Genomic DNA, 20,889 nt, shown 5'->3' with positions numbered 1-20,889 from the left:
TCAACAAAATTTGTCACTTTTAACTTGACCCCTAAAAAGTTTCAAGGGATGTGGACCAATCGTCTCTCGGCTACATGTCCAGCTCTTCATCCTGCCGGCAGGTGGCACTTCGGACTTATTTCAAGATGGCAGCCTCCATGGCACGGGTGACGTTTGACTTAAGTTGGCCTAACTTTCTGCTCATTTTAGCGTGTTTTGTGTGTCAGATTTTGCCACTGTGCGGACAGATACGTTATGCAGACACGGAAACTATTCCCGAAAGGAAGCCAACGGTTTTTGTTGTTTTGCTAGTGAGAAATAAAGCCCATGCACTGCCGTATTTCTTCGGGTACATGGAAAATCTGGATTACCCCAAAGAACGAATAGCGTGGTGGTGAGTGCTAAATTCCTAAGTCCATGTTTGCTTCTCAGTTTTATATAAGAAATTGCGATGTAAGTTATTCTTTAATACAGCGTTGAACTAAACTATTCTAAATCAAGTGTTAAATTATGAAATGCTAATTACCTAAAAATTCATTGCATCCCTCAAAAGAATGTAAATTGTATTGCTTTAATAATGAGTTCTAATAATTTTATTTACCTGCTTATTTTTTGGTTTCCACTGCTTTGGTGAACTTGGAGTCAGATGACAAAAATTATAGTACTCCATGGTAAACTATTGATATATAGTCAAGTGTTTGACAGCTGTATTGATTTGTGAGGCGAGATGGGGCGGAGGGTGGGTGTCAGGGGGCGGTTGAGATTGTTGTCCATTGTTAGTGAGCCTGCAGTGAAAACTCAAAGCAGATTTCCAGGCGAGGATATTGTATCCTGCCTACTTTTGTACAGGAAGATGTGATTGATCAAGCGCCAACAACCTTTTAGTGTAAGCAACCATGATTGTATATATGCAACAGCCTTCACGCTGTTAGGGTCTTCAAACAAGACAAGATTTGATCCCGTTCACAACTCTGATCTGAGCTTTGTAGCTTTTGAGCGCAATGTATAGGAGAGACCATTGGAACACAAGGAATATAGCCTACATATATATCTACTATACTGCAGTCTAGCTTCTTAGATGCTAGGTGCTAATAGCAGATTCTGCAGAGAATTTGTTGATCTCAAACCCTCTGCCAAATGATGCAAATAGCAACCTGAGGTTAACAGATTCGACAGCATAGTACATTGCTGATTCTGCTAGTGCTGATCTTAGTTTACAAACTCCCACATTCCACTGCTTTTTGTCGGCCATGTGTTGACAACTTCAACAATCAGACCCTGTGGCAGTTCCACAACAAGGATAGAATTATCATACCTAAGTCATTATCTGCCTCTTTGGCTGAAAGAAGCTCCACTTCGGAGTGGTAGATCCAGGGTCAATCCTGGGTCGAGTCACACCTTAGACCTTAAAAGGAGAAGTTGTAACTTCCTCGCTTGGCGTTCAGCATGAAGGGGATAATGCAACGACTGGTTGACCCGTATCCGTATAATGGGTTGGGCGGGGCGGCTTACTTGCCTTCTGTAAGGCGTCTCAGTGAAGCAGTACTAGATAAAAAGAGCGGTGGAAATCCGTCCTACAACAAGGAGGCACATTACATGCACTCGAAGGATTCCTTCGTCGTCATAAGACTGAAAAATTGTTAAGTACGACATTAAACCCCAAACACTCATTCACTCGCTCAGTTTGAAACATATTGTGTTTTTTTTTTTCACCTGATAAAATCAAATAACCTGATTATCACCTGTCACAACCTTTGTAAGACCAAGGATTTGTCCATATTTTGATGACTGGAACAATGTGAAAATTTGACCTGAACTAAACAACCCTGCATGTAACTAATTCCGACATCGACATGGATCTCTTGTTATGCGTTTTAATGGTGTTATTCTCATGATTTAAATTAAATCTCATTTTGGAAGAAACCTCAATATAAATGTAATTTACATGAATAATTAAGCACCTTAAAATTGTTACTTGTTGTATTTTGTCGTGTTTTTTTTTTTTGCAAGAGTCCTAAATTAAAGTGTGATAAGTCTATTGAATGGAAGTGAAATCCTCAAACACGTCTTTAGGGATTCTGCCTCAGGGAAATGTGATTTAATACTGTAACTTGTGCGGAACTGTTAACTTTCAGAGTAGTCTAAGCCACGTCTCACTTCTTTGTTGATTTTTCTCCATGAGTGTGTGAGGACATCTGCATGATGTGTGATTTAATATAGAAAGAAATTCTTCTGCATGGTTATTTAAAAGTTGTTAATGACTTAGAATGTAATTGCAAAACTTTGTCATAGCCCAGAGTAAAGATGGCTTATTGGGGACAGCGGTCATCATTAGTGTCCGAAAACTCTCAGATTGCTCAGTGAAGGAGAAAGAAAAAAACACTTAGAAGCAGTCATATATCACTAATATACATCCGTTACATCGATACGAGATTTCTCATCCAAGATGCATTCTTTCAGAAATCAGCAGCACCTGTGTCAGATCAACCATTATCATATTAGTTAGAACCTATCAGGAACCATTTTAGCTCCCGAAAACAGTAGAGCTCCCAAACTTGTTATTCAAGCTGTATCAAAACAAATACCTAAAATGTCACAAAATATGATTTTTGTGCTGAATCTTACAATTTTCCAGTAGAGTATCATCCCATGTTCCAAGCAAACCTTAAATCACCTTTCTAGAAAGAGTAGATCTCTCAGTATCAGGAAAAATGGGGCCAGTTAGTCATGTACAAAATTATGGTCATTTAGGGTAAGTAAACTGAAAAAAAAAATTGCGAAGTGTACCAATAAAGAGGTTAGTCTTCTACAAATTGTTTTTTGATTCACATGTTTAAAAGGTGTCAGAAAACATCATTTTTAGTTGCATTTTATATCGGGTGACATTGTCTGTTAAAGCTTTAAAGAAGGGCAGAACCTTCCATTTTCTTTTCAGATATGGTGTTTAACGCCATACTCGAGAATATTTCACTTATACAACAGCGGCCAGCATTATGGTGGGAGGAGATGATCATGGAGGGTGATCGTTCTCTCCAGGCTCAGCTTGCTTTCATTCACTTGCTTTTTCATTCATCCATATATATGTGATTGTAATATTCCTCACTAAGCTGTTGCACCCCAGTGATAGAAAAGTTAGTTTGTTAATAATTAATGATTAAAACACTAAATTTTGCCATAACCTAGAATAGCTATTTAGTCATTCATCGTTATCTCCAGTATATGCAACAAGCTGCACGAACATGCACTCTTCTGCATTCTTGGTGGGAGTTAAATTCGATGAGGTTTCCTCCCACCATAATGCTGGCCACCGTCGTATAGGTGTATGCCCCTGAATATGGTGTAAAACACCAATCAGGTAAATAAATAAATTCAGTGAGCTTGCAGCTTAGTCAGAATTAAAATTCTGTAGTTAAACAAGAAAGTCAGTACATCCACCATCTCATGAGGGAGTAGTGTGTGTTAAGCCTTAATGGGAACCTGTCAATGGTGGTTTTTGATGTATGCATATAACTGCTTATATAATGCACTAATTGACCTGACCCTCTTGATCTGCATGTACATGTATAATTATGAGGGAGCCTTGTGTTTGGATGAGGGTCTGGTGATTGGGGGATGGTGGGAGATTAGAGAATTAGAGGTTAGAGATTGACCACATTTGTCTGCACTATGTCCACAGCTGGCCCAGTTGACACCCCCTGCGCCCCTCCCCCTTCCCCAGGTGGCGCACAGGATATTAGACCACATTATGTACTTCCTGCCTGACACTCTGGGCTGTTCTTTATGTATCAGGAATCCCCCTGGGGAAAATTGACTACTGAATTATGAACACTTGTGCATTTGTTCAGGTATCTATGTGAACATCTGGATTATAAACTGAAAATGTTTTAATCAAGATCAGAATAGGTCCGCTCTGAATTGCCTTCTTTGTTACTCGACAGTGGGCATGATAGTGTTTGAGGCATGAATCTTGGAGAAATTGGACCTCGCCTATCAAAGCATGCAGTGTGTAGATTATATGATGATAGTAATTAATATTTATTCGACAGCAAAATTTAAAAACGCGATACACCAGAGTAGTAGAAATGTTGAGAGATCTAAAATGCAGTTTGTTCAACAGATTCGCTTGTCGGTTGTATTTTGACCACAATTTTTAAATTACCTACAAATGTATTTTTAAAAATACGTAACGTTTTTCCAGGGCTCTCTGAATAAGTTTATAAAATTAAAATCTTGTCTTAAACTAGGTCTTCAACCAGCTTTGATGTTACCGGTATTTTAACTCGGAAACTTTGCCATACGCAGTTTTGTCAGATGTCCCACATAACCACAGCTTACTTGTATAACCACCTTTAAGGGACGTGTGGCCCTATTGGACATGCAAAGCAAAAGTTGCACTGTGGTAGAACAAAGTAGAACACCTGAATACATGTGTTATTCAGGAAAACTTATTCAGTGCATGAGATTAAAATAATGTCTTAATAACCTATCTTTTATGGATTATTTCCCTTGTTGGTCGATATTTTGTTAGGTATTGGAATTGAACTGACAGCCATGGCCTTACTGCCATTCATACACCACAAAGGGAAAGTTGAGGAAATGGCTGCCATGGCCATAGAGAAAAATTGCCATTCATACACCGCAAGAGGAAAGCTGAGGAAACGGCCACCATGGCCTTAGGGAAAGATAGCCATTCATACACCACAAGAGGAAAGCTGAGGAAACGGCCACCATGGCCTTAGGGAAAGATAGCCATTCATACACCGCAAGAGGAAAGCTGAGGAAATGGCCACCATGGCCTTAGGGAAAGATAGCCATTGATACACTGCATGAGGAAAGTTGAGGAAACGGCCGCCATGGCCCTAGGGAAAGATAGTCATTTATACACTGCAAGAGGAAAGCTGAGGAAACGGCCACCATGGCCTTAGGGAAAGATAGCCATTCATACACCGCAAGAGGAAAGCTGAGAAAATGGCTGCCATGGCCTTAGGGAAAAATAGCCATTTATACACCACAAGAGGAAAGCTGAGAAAATGGCTGCCGTGGCCATATGGAAAGATAGCCAGTGATACACCGCAAGAGTAAAGCTGAGGAAAAGACTGCCATGGCCATATGGAAAGATAGCCAGTGATACACCGCAAGAGGAAAGCTGAGGAAATGGCCACCATGGCCTTAGGGAAAGATAGCCATTGATACTCTGCATGAGGAAAGTTGAGGAAACGGCCGCCATGGCCCTAGGGAAAGATAGCCTTTTTACACCACGAAAAGGAAAGCTGAGAAAAAATTCTGTGTACTTTTTTATGTTAGGCCACCTTCTAAACTCCATGTTGAGAAATAAACGTATCCTTAAAAAGTAGAAAGCCCTTTGATGGTGGTGTGGAAATCCTCACCATTAATGCATGTGTAATGTAAATAGGTAAGTTTTCTTTTGTAGATTAGCAGTTTTTGTGAGCATTTGATATATGTACATACATGTACCAAGAAAGTATTAGCTTTGTTAACATGTTCTGAATTTCCCAGTGTCAAATGAAACGGGTAAATACAGCTTACTGCAATTCTTCAACCTTTTCACATTTTTGCAAAGTGTTTATTTAAGCCTATTCTGAAGACATTCTTCTCTGTTGACTGTCAAAATTACACTTTTGGTGAAGCCCTGAAACAGGCCAGTCCGACCAGTGTAGCTTTGTCTCCAAAATCAAATTATAAATTGCGCTGAAAATTGCTCTTTCTCATACGAAAAGGTTGAGGAATTAAGGTTCAGGAACATATGAACAGTGTAAATGTACTCGTATCTTTATCACAAGCTCATGTATTTCATTTTTAAAGGTCAGGATTAAAGAATTTGTAAATAATCAGTGGTGTTTATTATAAATCACTTATGTGTTCTCTTTGCAGGATTCGTAGTGACCATAATTCTGACAACACATCAGCCGTACTGCGAGAGTGGGTAAGGGGGATTGGCCACCAGTATCATTCTATTGACATTGAAATTAACGACACCCAAGCAGGTGATTGATATGTTTGCTTTTTGTATAGTTATATGCTGTCATTTTAGGAAGAGAGTGGTTAGAATGTATTGACTGTCCCTGGGGCTGGGCCCCTTAACATCATTTTAACGTGATAAATGTATGTTAAATCTGTTGACAGTGTCGCGTTTTGAGGAATTCTAAATCGGTGATGTTGAATGAATTGCAAGTAACATCAGGGTTTTTTTTTTTCTGTTTTCGTTCCTGATGCTTGAAGGAAATACCCTAATTCCTCAACCTTTTTGCAGATGAAAGAGCTGCTTTCAGTGCAATTTATTCTCATTTTTAATTTGATTTTTGAAACAAAACTACATTGCTTATATTGGCCATTTCAGGATTTCTCTTAAAGTATGATTTTATCATTCAACACAGAATAATGCCTTCCGCGTATGCTTGAATAAACATGTGAAAAGGTCGAAGAATTACAGTAGATGAAAAGACTGGTCAACCTGGTGTCAGTATACTGTGATTTGATGAGGCATCATGTCTTGTGTCTTTAGCATGGTGTTTCATTGAGGCAGCACTATGTAATCATGTACATGTAAATGCACTGTACTAATATGTCTCAGCTTGGACTAGTCTGCTGCATTTTCACTATAATACTGTAATGGATGAAAGATTTCACTATGTGAGTCACACAAGGATTCCAACTCGGGTCTGTGCAGCTAAAGTCCAGCCCTCTACCAACTGAGCTAAAGGGGAAATTCCTGGTAGCTACTGCTAGTATAAGCACTGGAAAGCTGCTCCCGTTACAATACATTGGGAGATTCACCTATAGAAACACAATGTACTAGTATACTTATTCCTTTGTTCCATTTATTATTCACGGATTCCTTTGTTCAACTTTTTTTCCTTGTTCCATCTCACCAGATTATGAAGGGGAAAGAGGCCCATGTCACTGGACCACAGAGCGTTTCACCCATGTGATGGCAACAAGACAGGCAGGATTGGATGCAGCCCGCAAACACTGGGCGGACTTCGCTTTTGTAAGTTGTTAAGCTGTTGTTTGTTTCAAAGTCGCTTTTAGAAAGATACATATTGGGCCATCCTTAAAAAAAACAAACGTATGTTTCAGGCACATGTTATTTAACGTGACCCTATCTGGGAAATTTGTGTAGATCGTGTGTTTTTTTTTTTTAAGGCAACCTTTACTTTTAAAGGCTACACATGTAGTCAATACTCTGTAAACGGGGAAGTGGAGAGAGCTGTTTCATTGGCTTTGGTTTTTCTGAAGGATGACCATGGAGGCTTTTGTGACATCTTCAGTATGACTGTTAAATGTACATGTGCTGTAATGCTTCGAATTTTTGGGACATTTGGTCACCTTTTTTTAGCCAATATACATGTAACTTTACCAGGAATCCAATTTCTATTTTCTCACATGCTTAGTCTATCTAATGAACAACATATACATGTCTTTACTTTTCGGAACAAAATCAGAGGTAAGTGTACTATTTGGCTTTAACCACTACAATTATCTGTCCTAAAAATTAGAAGAATTACGGTATGTCCAGTGTAATGGCATACTCAAAATACAGCAAAGAAACACCCTGTGCCTGTCATTTACTAGGTGCTGGAACATGAGTCTCTTTTTGTGCAGGAAGACTGTGAAGAGGCAATAAATTATAAAATTCTACAAAATAGTGAGTTCTTTTTTGTTTTTTGTTTTCTCAGATGTTGGATTCAGATGTTCTCATTGAGAACCCAAAGACTTTATCGATGCTGATAGATCAGCGGAAGTGAGTAGACAATGTTCTGTGCTGATGTTACTTGTAGAACAAGATGGAAAGTAGTTACTCTAATTCTGCAACCTTTCCAAACACCTTTAGCCAATATTTTGAAAGAACTACATGGTGTGGAGAAATATTTGCACAGTTTTATGAACCTTGCATCTTCATTGACACAAACAGATCATTTTTTGGTGTCATTTTCATAATAATTGTATGCATAAATTCCACTGAAAAAAATATCGCAGAGGTTGGTAACGGTTAAAGACCTGCAATGTCTGTTGCTTTACTTCATACTTTTACCGAACCTGTGGATGGTCATGGGTTTCCCCCAGGCTCTGCCCAGTTTCCTCCCACCATAATGCTGGCCGCCGTCGTATAAGTGAAATATTCTTCAGTACGGCTTAAAACACCAATCAAATAAATAAATAAATCATACTTTTACTGTTAGCAATAGAGCTTGTTTTGGAGTAGCATGAAGATAGAGATGATCTGGCCATGTGTTGCTGACCCTTACTTACATGTTCTGTTGTATGTATGTACATTTGTATATGTGTAAAACTAGACAAAATCATAACTTGTTAGTTGGACCTGTCCCATGAGGAACCGCGCACCTACATGTAAGTAATTATGTCCGTCTATATACGTCAGACTTAGGTGGACTTGGGGTTTCCCCTGGCCTCTGCCCAGTTTCCTCCCACCATATTGCTGGCCACTGTTGTATTAGTGAAATTTTCTTGAGTACAGCGTAAAACACCAATCATATAAATAAATGAATAACTGTTAATGTGTCCTCTACTCATAAACCAGATAGCTGTGATACGTATAAAATAAAATATGTTACTTCTGGAGTAAGGCATTTATCACCGTTCAGAAAACAAAAATAATAGAATGCATGATGTAAGCAGCAGCATATTAACTTGTGACTTACATGTAACTGTGTTGAAGAGCTATGATATTAATGAAAGACCGATAGACCCTTGAAATCTCCAGTCTTTCAATTCTTTAATGAATTGTAATGTCCATGCTTGCCACCTTACATGAAATATAAACTTACAGCGTTTGTAGTTTTAAGACAAGTGATATGTCAGAAAGTTGACATATCAAAATTTGGCAGTTAAAGATAGCATTAATTCTTATTAGATTATAACATTATTCTTGAGCTTGTGACTTCCTGCTCATTGATTCAGTGTATATTGCAAGCAGAATTATCTCCCTTTTTTGTGTGTTCTGATGGACTGACAGATATAGTTTATCAACCAATTAGACTGTTACTTATCATTTCAGAACTATCGTAGCCCCGATGTTAAACAGCAGTTTGGAGTCAACATATGCCAACTTTTGGGGAGGAATGAGAGAAAATGTATGTGTTCTGAAGAAGAATATTTTGACATACTTTGATTTTGGAAGGAATAGTTTTGTGACATATAAAGGCAAACTTTTATGACACAGTTCTATCTGGTTTTGTAAAGAAATTCTGTTGTGGAATACTGTTGAATGTTACGTTGTACAGAAATTCTGTAGTAGCATAGTGCTCTGTCTGACTTTGTAAGGAGATTATTTTATGGCAGGCAGTTCTAGCCATTTTGCTCTAAGGATTGTTTTATAACCTACTGTTCTATCCGATTTTATAAAGTGATTTTTCTGTGACAAACATTTCTATTTGAATTCATAAAGAGATTATTTTATGGCATGTCGTTCTGCCTGTTGTTTTTAAAGGAATTAGTGTATGGAATTCTCTTCTATCTGGTTTGTGAAGGGATTATTTTGTGATATGCCCTTCTACCTGTTTGTGAAGGGATTATTTTTTGACATGCTCTTCTACCTGTTTATAAAGGAATTGTTTTATGATATGCTCTTCTACCTGTTTGTAAAGGCATTATTTTTGGCATGCTCTTCTACCTGTTTGTAAAGGGATCATTTTATGGTATGTTCATCTGTCTGGTTTGTGAATGGATTATTTTATGATATGCTCTTTAATCGCATGCTTTTCCATCTTATTTTACCCAGGGATATTACCAGCGAGTCCGTCAGTATTTCACCGTTCTCTACCGTCACCGTGGAGGTCTATTCGAGGTTCCCATGGTTCACTCTGCCCTGCTTATTAATTTGCGACACCAGGGGTCAGAAAAATTAGCATATGACCCTGCGCCACCTGGATACGAAGGCCCCTATGATGATATCATCAGATTTGCATTTTCAGCAAAAGCAGCAGGTAGTTATTGAATTTTTTATCAAGAAACAAAATGTATGTATATTGAAGGAATTTTATAAAGGATATCTTACATTCAATAAGACTGCACTGTCAAACTGGTGAGAAGTTTAGGCTTGAATTCGTAGAATGTTACTGGGTGTTGCCCCCTGTAAGAGCTCGCTTGATGGATACCTCCGTTTTACCTTTTGTCAACTTTGTACTTAAGAATGCAACTTTTTTACTTCTTTTAGATACTGCTTTGTGTTTTGAGTATTAAGTCAAGACTAGATGTGGAAATTTTACGCAGGCTTTGTTTCTGGTTTCTTCAAATCTCAGACCAAATCAAATATCTTGTACTTAAGATAATCTTGTTTGTGGCTTGATATATGTAAGTATTTATTTTTGTATGTCTGGGTTTTTACATCATACGTGACAATTTTTCTGTGATATGAACTCAAAGAAGTCATTCGGTGTGTGTATAAAGTGCATATTCTTGTGGCAGGGCATGTCCATACTGCCAAAGTGCTGCCGCCACTGAAGTATCATGCCGAAGACACCAGATATGACACCCAACCCAGTCACATTATACTGATTCCTGGCTCTTACCTCTCAGATTTGAATGCCAAGTGAGGCAGCAATAAATACCATTTTTAAAGTCTTCAATGTAACTTATCCTGGGTTTGATCTCCTGTCTTCGAGGCAGATACTCTAAAGTGTAAGCCCAACAGAAGTATATATATACAATACATGAGCCAGTGAGTTACGAGTAATTTGTTTCAGGTATCAAAATGCATCTTCTAAACACGGACTATTTTGGTCATGTGATGATTCCACTTCAACCAGGAACCACACTGCAGGACGAAATAGAAGGCTTCACTCACGTCAAAGCTGAGGCTATGGGTGAGTTCTGATGCATTTGTACTACCAGTGTTAATGATTAAAGGACCGTGAAAATTCAGCTCTCGGGGTGTATGCAGTGGCTTTGTGTCAGAAGATTTGTCAGGTTTACTCCAAGCACTGTGGTTTTCCCCAAACACTGTGGTTTCCCCCACCATAATTGTAAAAGTGAAATATTCTTAAACTCCAGCCATACAATCCTTAAATGTAATTAAGTGAATTAAATTTAAAGCATTTAAATAGTTATAATTAAGAATAAATGATCATTAGGTGATTCCTCTCCGATCCTACTTGAGAAGACCTGCAGCAACCTGCGGATGGTTGTGGGTTTCCCCCGGGCTCTGCCCGGTTTCCTCCCACCATAATGCTGGCTGCTGTTGTATAAGTGAAATATTCTTGAGTACGGCGTAAAACACCAATCAAATAAACAAATAAATAAATCATAAGGTGATGGGTTCCATTCCACAAGGCCTTTCGTGGAATCGGCACCTGGTGTTTGGAATTGCTGGGAAATGAATAGGTTTTACATGTAGGCTTCCACAACCATTATCAGGTGAGTGGGAAAAGTTAAAAAAGCCATTGCCATTTTCTTGATTGCACATCTTTGAAAGTTAACAGAACCTATAAAGATCTTGCCAGCCATAAAGTTCTTTAACAGTAATAAGACTGGTTCCCAGGATGAATAATAACATTTTCTTTATTTTTAACTCCCACAGTGAATGGCGACCCTCTGATCCATTCCCCTCACATCTACGTGGAAGATATTCCCGCGGACAAACTGGGTTTTGACCAGGTCTGGTACTTGTAATCTTTGTCTTCTTCAGTATGTCATAGAAATTCCCCCAATGACTGTCTTCACCTCATCTTGGTTGAAAGAAGACATCATCATTATCGTGTAATGGAAATTCAATATATTGGGGTTTAACATTGGGCAAAGATAATAGAAAGCACTACTTGTTCAGGTTCACATTGCTCATGACTGAATTAGCCTTATTACTATCTGGATGTTGTCTGAAGGGGAGATAATTCAGTAATATAGCCCATTAAATTATGCCACTGAGTTATCTTACCTTACTATAGATAATCTCCAGATGGCACTATGCCTAATTGAGCCAAGAGCAGTGTACATGTACAATGTGACTGGTTTAACAGGAGCTTCACAGCTGACGTTGGAAACAAGTCTAGTTGAGCTGTGACAAAGGCGGGGTATTAATTTGTGGAAGTGATAGGGAGGCTTGAAGATTTCCTGACAAGTCACACCCATGTTTTTTGTCCATGAAGTAAATGGAAGAAGGTATGAAGCCGCAGTTGTTGCAAATCTGTAAATTCCGAAACTGTCCCAAAGCATGATCCCATTGGACAGGCATGCTAACCACCGCCTCTCCAGTTGTCCGAAGTTTACCAGCTATGCTGTATCGACTAATGCACGATACTCAGAACGGTGTGGTCCGTTCACAGGCCCGTAAATAAATGTAACAAATCAGCATACAAATGTATTTCAGCGATGAAGATCTGTTTGATAAGTATCTTAGGTGAAGCTCCTGTTAAATACAGTGGAAAGTTTTCTAACCCGCATGCACGTGTTGTTTTGTCACGATGAAAACTGTCCTCCCATTTCAGAAGAGCTCTATTTTCACACCATTTCAGGCAGGTAACCATCAGTTATACACAGTAGACATACTCCGGGCAAGGTTTCCGAAACTACCACGTGTTCAAACCTCTATCTGGTGTTGTTGTGACAGCTGATTGACGTGCTTGTACATCAGTAAAATCTTATGTAAATGGCTTGTATCTTGACCAAACTGTACAGGTATATTTTCCTCTGAAGGAACTCATTGCTGAATTGCGTATTTCTGTTTAAAATGAGATTACCTCATGCTAAGGCAAGTGTAAAAGTGTTTCCTTTATATCACTTTTGACAATTTACAAGTAGGTCAGTACTTATGTCAACGATCTTCTGTGTTAAATTTTTTTGGTTTTAACTTTTTAACACAAAGGGCTTTGCAGTTAAAATGTACGTATGACACCCCACCCTGTTCCTGTAAAGCTGGACCATAACAATCTTTAGACAGTGTTAAATTCCGTTTTCATAACATGGCGGTCATAATAGCATGATCATAATAATGAGGAAGTTAGAATGGCAAGTTTGCAACAAGAACACCAAGGACGGCAGAAAATAGTTTAACCCAACAAGTTTTCGTGATATAATTTTCTAGTTAAGGTGGCTTCTCTGCATACTGTTGACATCTTTATGCTAGATACCTAGGTTCTCAAAGTCAGTCAAAGACCAGCAGTATTTCCTTAGTGTGGCAGCACAAAGTAAATTCACCATTAAATTCACCATTAAATTCAGAAGGGAATCCTGTATATCCATTGATGATTGCAAGTGGTGGGGCCTCCATGGCTCAGTCGGTTAGCGCACTAGCACAGCGTAATGACCCAGGAGTCTCTCACCAATGCGGTCGCTGTGAGTTCAAGTCCAGCTCATGCTGGCTTCCTCTCCGGCCGTACGTGGGAAGGTCTGACAGCAACCTGCAGATGGTCGTGGGTATCCCCCGGGCTGTGCCCGGTTTCCTCCCACCATAACGCTGGCCGCTGTCGTATGAGTACAGCGTAAAACACCAATCAAATAAATAAATAAATAAATTGCAAGTGGTCGATTGTTCGGGTGGTTGATGTTTTGCTGTCATTACAGTAGTCATGGATGAAATTTGAAATCGCTTAGGACATCTTAAAGAATCCCACACCCAGCAACCTTTTAATTTGTCATTCACAAATTTAGCAAACATTATCAATTTAAAGGTGGAAATTATCATACAAGGAAATTAGTGAGCAAGTCTTGAAAAAATGCCTGAAAAGATGTTCAAAGTATGTTCTTACATGTATGTTGATGAAAACTACATTGGTGAGTGTTTGTTTAAATGTGGTGGTATTAGAGTTTTATTGCATTTGTGTTTCAGGTTTACATGATTAATTTGAAGCGGCGACCTGAGAGACGAGATCGTATGTTACGGACGCTGAAAGTGATGGGGATTGAGGCTCATTTGATGGACGCTGTAGATGGGAAGTAAGTCCACATCTTACATCAACTCCACATCTTACATCAAGTCCACATTTTACATCAAGTCCACATCTTACATCAAGTCCACACCTTACATCAAGTCCACATCTCACATCAAGTCCACATCTGACATCAAGTCCACACCGTACATCAAGTCCACATCTCACATCAGGTCCACATCTTACATCAAGTCCACATCTTACATCAAGTCCACATTTTACATCAAGTCCACATCTTACATCAAGTCCACATCTTACATCAAGTCTACATTTGATATCAGTTCTACATTTTACATTATATCCATGTCTGATATCAATTCTACATCTGACATTAAGTCCACATCTTACACTTTTGAAGTCAGTATATGTTGTCAAGTTCCCATCTTACACTATCTGTGTCAATATCTGTTGTCATGTTCACATTTTACACTATGTATATCAATATCTGTTGTAAAGTTCTCATCTTACACTATCTCTGGTCAGGCTCACATCTTACACTATCTAAGTCAATATCTGTGGTCAAGTTCACATCTTACACTACCTAAGCCAATATCTGTGGTCAGGTTCACATCTTACACTATCTAAGTCAATATCTGTGGTCAAGTTCTCATCTTACACTATCTAAGTCAATCTCTGTGGTCAAGTTCACATCTTACACTATCTAAGTCAATATCTGTGGTCAAGTTTACATCTTACACTATCTAAGCCAATATCTGTGGTCAGGTTCACATCTTACACTATCTAAGTCAATATCTGTGGTCAGGTTCACATCTTACACTATCTAAGTCAATATCTGTGGTCAAGTTTACATCTTACTCTAAGTCAGTATCTGTGGTCAAGTTCACATCTTACACTATCTAAGCCAATATCTGTGGTCAGGTTCACATCTTACACTATCTAAGTCAATATCTGTGGTCAAGTTTACATCTTACTCTAAGTCAGTATCTGTGGTCAGATTCACATCTTACACTATCTAAGTCAATATCTGTGGTCAAGTTCACATCTTACACTATCTAAGTCAATATCTGTGATCAAGTTGACATGAAATCTACATCTTACATTAAGCACTCATCTTAGATCAAGTCCACGCATGATGTCATGTCCACATCATACATTATGTCTGATGTCAGTGTCATTGTATTGCTTTTCTGTATAAAATATAAGCCTTTATTCATCTCTGTGTGTCATTGTCCAAATGTCTATTAGATTTTGCCCCTAGGGATCTTTTACGACTTCAAAATTTCATGCATTTTTGTCTGTGTCCATCATTTTATATCCCTTTCAAAAATGAGTTTCCCCGTTTGTAAAGTTGCCAGAAATTGGTATTTTTTTTTTAAATATTGCTACATAATGCTTAAGGTTTCATTCATTCATTCTTTCAGTGAAGATAAAAGTTTCCTTAAGTGGTAAGATGTACCTTTTGATTATGATGATCACTGATGATGTAGAAAACAAAATAAAGTACAAAATAACAAAGCCGCACTTTCAGTTTAACAGAAATCTCACATTGTGATCTTCTTATTACAGGCAAATAAACGAAACATTCATCGAAGAGCAGGGTATATCCATGTTACCAGGCTATGCAGATCCTTACCATAAGAGGTATGAAATGACTGAGGCCCTGGCATCAGGATCAGTATAATTGTCTCAGACTGATCTCAATTTTAAGCTCTCTCTGCTTAAATAATACCCTGTTTGTGTCATAAGCAGATGTTAAGTTCTCTGAACACTGGCTGATCTGATATACATTCAATACTAACCAGGATAAATGTTCTGAGAGATCACAGGTTCAAATCCAGCTTATGCAGGTTGTCAGTGGCTTTACGTTAGGATGTTTCTCTGGTATCTGACAAGGTACGATGGTTACCCCCAGGCTGTAGCCCATCAGTGAATTTAAAGTAAGAGTAAAATAAGAGTAATTTTAGAGTAAAATAAACAAATCTCTACATGTACATAGGTGTGTTAATTTTTTTATTTATACAATGTATCAGTGTTTAACCTTGAAGTTAACCAAATCATGAAGTAGCCTCGGATTGTAGTTGTATTCTCAGAAGTATTTTAGGTGTGTAATCCATACAATTTCTGGACTTTTTCTTTCCCCAGACCCATGACAATGGGTGAGATTGGATGCTTTCTGAGTCATTACAATATCTGGATGGATGTGAGTACAAACAACATTTATCTTATTGTGAATGGACGGGGCCTCCATGGCTCAGTTAGTTAGCGCGCTAGAGCAGCGTAATGCCCCAGGAGTCTCATGCTGGCTTCCTCTCTGGTCGTACGTGGGAAGGTCTGTCAGCTACATGCAGATGGTCGTGGGTTTCCCAAGGGCTGTGCCTGGTTTCCTCCCACCATAACGCGGGCCGCCGTCGTATAAGTGAAATATTCTGAGTACGGCGTAAAACACCAATCAAATAAATAAATAAATAAATTATTGTGAATGGTCTGGAAATGTATAAAAAAAAAAAACAAGTAGTTTTGTGGGTTTAGCCCTTGTGATTGAGGTCTCTGTTTTACAGTCACCAAACACTCAAGATTTTAATGAAATGCCAGCCACAGACTTTTGAGTTTCAAGATTGCGCTGCCTTTATGTTCTAAGGGCCTAGGCGAAATTAATGTCGACAGCACTTGCTGGGCAGTTTAGATAGTGTTCAAATGTGGTTAACGTGCCAATGCGAGGCAGTGATCCAGGAGTCTCTCATCAATGCGGTCACTCATGCTGGCGTCCTCACAAGTAGTGCTTATCACACAGCCTAGTAACAAATGAAAACGGTTTGGAGTCAACACTTGTACGACTTAATCTTCGGCAATTAAGATGGGTGGTCTTAGTGTAAATAAGTAAACGCTACCTGTAGTCAAAGCAGCATATCAGGGCTTTTTTATTTCATTCAGGTCATAAAAAATGGTTACAATCGTATCGCAGTGTTTGAAGATGACGTCAGATTTGAGGCATATTTCCGAACACGACTTTTCAACATGCTGCTAGAGGTCGAGAAGGCTTTACCCGAATGGGACCTTATGTAAGTATGTGTATGTATGTGTGCTGGTAAATTCACATCATGTGTAAATTGGGGTTTAGAGGTAAGAACTCTCACCTCAATAGCACTACAGGGTAGCCCTAAGCCATAATCATTCATTCATTCACAAGCAGGAGAAAGTGGCCCTAAGGCACCACACCAGGGTACCTAATTTCTGGACTGACCACTGGGGCCTTAGGGAAACTGTAGTTTACCTTAAAGCCATTTTGGGGGCCTCCGTGGCGCAGTTGGTTAGCGCGCTAGGGCAGCGTAATGACCCAGGAGCCTCTGACCAATGCGGTCGCTGTGAGTTCAAGTTCAGCTCATGCTGGCTTCCTCTCTGGCCGTAAATGGGAAGGTCTGCCAGCAACCTGCGGATGGTTGTGGGTATCCCCCGGGCTGTGCCCGGTTTCCACCCACCATAATGCTGGCCGCCGTTGTATAAGTGAAATATTCTTGAGTGCGGCGTAAAACGCTAATCAAATAAAATAAATAAAATAAAGCCATTTTTATACCCCATGTAGAAAGCTGAGAATCTTTTTTTGTACTTTTATAGTTAGGCCACATTAAATATTCCATGTTAAGAAACACAAAAAAAACAAGTTTTTCTTTCATTTTTTAAGTAGTAACAAACCATTCATCCATTCACAAGCTGGAGATCTTTTTTGGGGCCGTAATGATTCGTTTATTCACAGGCAGTAGATTCAGATTCTGTTCTGGGTTGGATGATGCCCTAGACTTCAAAACAGGACCTTGGTGGCTAGAAACTACCGATAACATTGTATTGTGTGGTCTTACATGAAGTTTTTGGACCACTTTACATATCTTAGTGTGTGTCGCTGTGAGTTCAAGTCCAGCTCATGCTGGTTTCCTCTCCCAGCCGTACATGGGAAGGTCTGCCAGCTGATGGTTGAGTAGGGCGTAAAACACCAATCAAATAAACAGATAAATATCCTAGTATGTTAACCGATGATTAGATTTCTGACTGTTCATGAAGACCGCATGTCTTCCACCAATATGGTGTGTATATCTCTGTCAGTCTATGGCACACGTGCGAAGGTATATCAGTCTCCACCCTTAAAATAAATCACCGTGGGGAAAATGAAAAATTCTTAAGTATGGCATTAAACAGCCATCGATCAATCAATAAATAAATCAAACAATCAATCCAGTCTATGCTTTTGAATCTTGTGTTATAAATGTATGTATACATGGATTTTCGCTCTACAGCTATTTAGGTCGTAAGAGGCTGTACAATGAGGAAGAACTCTTTGTGGATGGCACAGACACTGTCGTGTACCCGCTGTATTCCTACTGGACGCTCAGTTACCTGCTGACCAATCGTGGGGCTCAAAAGCTGCTTGACCAAAAGCCTCTGACCAAACTTCTTCCTGTTGATGAGTATTTGCCCATCATGTTTGACCAACACCCCACGTAAGTAGTTTGTTTGGATTTGTCTGCCAGTAACCTGCGGGTGGTCGTGGGTTTTCCCCGGGCTCTTTCTGGCTGCCGTCGTATAAGTGAAATATTCTTGAGTACAGCATAAAACACCAATCAAATAAATAAATAAACTGATTGGATTTGATTTATTTGAGGAGACCTGGCTCACCAGTGTGATAACAACACTTCCCAAAATTGACACCGGACTAGCTCACATGGTGCCAAGGGGGGTTAACATGCCAGCATGGCACAGTGACCCAGGAACCTCTCTTCAATGCTGGCTTTCTCCGGCTGTGCATGGAAACGTCTGTCAGCAACCTACAGATGTTTGTGGGTTTCCCCTTGTGCTCTGCCTGATTTCCTCCCACCATAACGCTGGCCGTCTTTGTACAAGTGAAATATTTTTGAGTACAGTGTAAAACATCAGTCAAATAAATAAAATAAATAATGTGTAAATAAGCCAGTTCTCTGGGGGTAAGTTGGCTGTTCTGTCAAACACACTCAGGCGATTATTTTCATAATTCTTTACTAGAATCTAAATGCATTCCCGTAGATTCTGGAATCCACTAGAATCTAGGTCAGATCGGATGCCACAAAGTATGCAGTTACTCCAAGTTTTAATGGTGGCATTTCCGACAGTTTGTTAGAAGCTCACTCATTGGTCCACAGGAGAGACACAGCCAATGGGATAGCCTGTATCATAGCAACATTCACTACCAGCACATGTTCTTATCTGCTCTTCTGTCACTTTTACAGGCATGCTGAAGTTCAATCAAACTAAAGACCAATGAACTCACACTTTGTTTACCCACAACTTCCCTTTTCACCAGAGTTTGTTTTCACATTTAAACTCCTTAATTACCTTCCCTGCTGTTAAAGTTTAGCTTGGCCCACGGGCCAGCTTGTATTACAACCCCTCCTGTATATCATTGTTTGTGAGTTAACTGATGCTAAAGAATTTACTTGCAATGTGGGATAAAACCAACAGTTTGGCGATTCATTTCAAAATTACTTTACAGTTTATTTTGATCTCCATTCGTCAGGATAGAGGTTCTAGTGATTGTATGTTTTTGAAAGTTATCATGGTGAAAAACAACAACAACGCTCAATAGCGTGTAAAAATTTGAACAAAACATGCATTACGGTGATGTTTATGGTCATACATCCACTTATTGAGAGGGGGCATGGTTATGAATTGAAAATTTCAGAACAGTTGGTCATTTTGAAAATTATTTTTGTGACTTTCTTACAGGAATCCAAGCCGATTCCCGTAAATTTGACGACAATCGGATTCTTGTCGAAAGTAACACCCTGACACTTCCTTAGACAGCAGGCAAACTTAACATTGGCCGGAAAGAGAAACTAAATTTAAATTGAAAAGTTGATGAGATCTAATCCTAGTCACAAATAAAGTTAGCCCAAAAATTAGACTTTGAAATCATGAATTTTTTTCTACAATGAACAGAAGTCTGCAAACAGTAGTAGGTTGGGAACTAAAATTTTCATGGGAATGTTTTTATTTTTGTTTCTCATTTCAGGGACGATTGGAAAAAGCAGTTCCATCCCCGCGATTTGGTTGGTCTTTCTGCAGCCCCCCTGCTTGTGTACCCCACACATTACACGGGTGAAGATAATTATATTTCTGACACCGAAGACTCTGTTGTTGTTGATAAAGGGGATAATGATCCTGATGACATCGATGACAAAGAGAAAACAGAGGATTTCATGCCGGATTCGTCTTCAACTTCAGCCACTATGGACTCATTGACTGATGTCAAGGATGAACTCTGACAACAACACTAATTGTTTAGTTAATTCTATTTTTTTTTTTAATGTAAAGTTACTGTTTTGTAAGTTTGTTGAAATATATTTGACATGTCAACCGCATGTTTTAGCCTGCTTAATTAAGAAACAATGTTATTATTTCACAATCTTACAAAAAAAAAAACCCACAAGAAATGTCATAAGCTTTTGTAACATGAATTCTGCCATAGATGCCAATTGTTAACATCCATAATACTCATGTATAGTAAATATTGTTACTAAAACTATAAGCGATATTTTCAAGATTGACTAAGTTTGTTACCCTTACATATGTTTCGCACATTTTATTTAGAGTAGTAAAGTTTGTAGTGAAGTTTGTTGTTACATGTAGTTGCCTGCAGATTTCTGTATTAGATTTGCATGTGATATTTAAAAATCATGAACTGGGAAGATCTATAATATGATATCAGTAGATTTTAAAATTCCCCTTAAGTGAATTGTTCATTTGAATTGGCAAAAGATGTTCAGCGAAACTAACTCTACATGTGTGTGTGTGTTATGTTTATGTTGTCTGATTCGTCGCCACATTTTGTCTCAAAAGTCAGTTGCACTTCAAGCAATTTAAAAAGTGACAAGATTTTTGACTTATTTACAGTTATACACATAGCTGTATGCAACTAACTTTTAACTGTAGATGATCTAATAAAATTGTGTTGTTTTTAGTATCTATGTTTTCTAACTGTGCTAGATAGCAGTTTTACTAACCAGTTTTAATAACGTTTATATTT

General features: G+C 38.8%; 1 protein-coding gene across 1 annotated transcript; it reads left to right on the top strand.

The window, feature by feature from the left end:
- Positions 1-125: 125 nt before the first annotated feature.
- Positions 126-20,465, top strand: LOC135480988 (procollagen galactosyltransferase 1-like). The gene is made up of 14 exons (XM_064760919.1): positions 126-373; positions 5,872-5,984; positions 6,873-6,988; positions 7,677-7,741; positions 9,017-9,092; positions 9,740-9,944; positions 10,704-10,823; positions 11,537-11,613; positions 13,781-13,887; positions 15,408-15,482; positions 15,984-16,041; positions 16,773-16,900; positions 18,128-18,331; positions 19,876-20,465. Exons 1-14 carry the CDS (start codon positions 126-128, stop codon positions 20,126-20,128), a joined length of 1,845 nt encoding a protein of 614 aa, XP_064616989.1. The 3' UTR covers positions 20,129-20,465.
- Positions 20,466-20,889: the final 424 nt, after the last annotated feature.

This window comes from Liolophura sinensis, chromosome 13 (genome assembly GCF_032854445.1).
Source record: "Liolophura sinensis isolate JHLJ2023 chromosome 13, CUHK_Ljap_v2, whole genome shotgun sequence".
NCBI lineage: Eukaryota > Metazoa > Mollusca > Polyplacophora > Chitonida > Chitonidae > Liolophura > Liolophura sinensis.
The sequence above is the reverse complement of the archived record's forward strand: the minus strand, read 5'-3'. Positions and strand labels throughout refer to the sequence as shown.

Coding starts and splice junctions, on each gene's coding strand:
- LOC135480988 (XM_064760919.1), top strand. CDS start 126: ATGGCAGCCTCCATGGCACGGGTGACGTTTGACTTAAGTTGGCCTAAC. Junction 9,945..10,703: donor ATTTTCAGCAAAAGCAGCAG/GTAGTTATTGAA, acceptor AATTTGTTTCAG/GTATCAAAATGCATCTTCTA. Junction 15,483..15,983: donor GCAGATCCTTACCATAAGAG/GTATGAAATGAC, acceptor TTCTTTCCCCAG/ACCCATGACAATGGGTGAGA.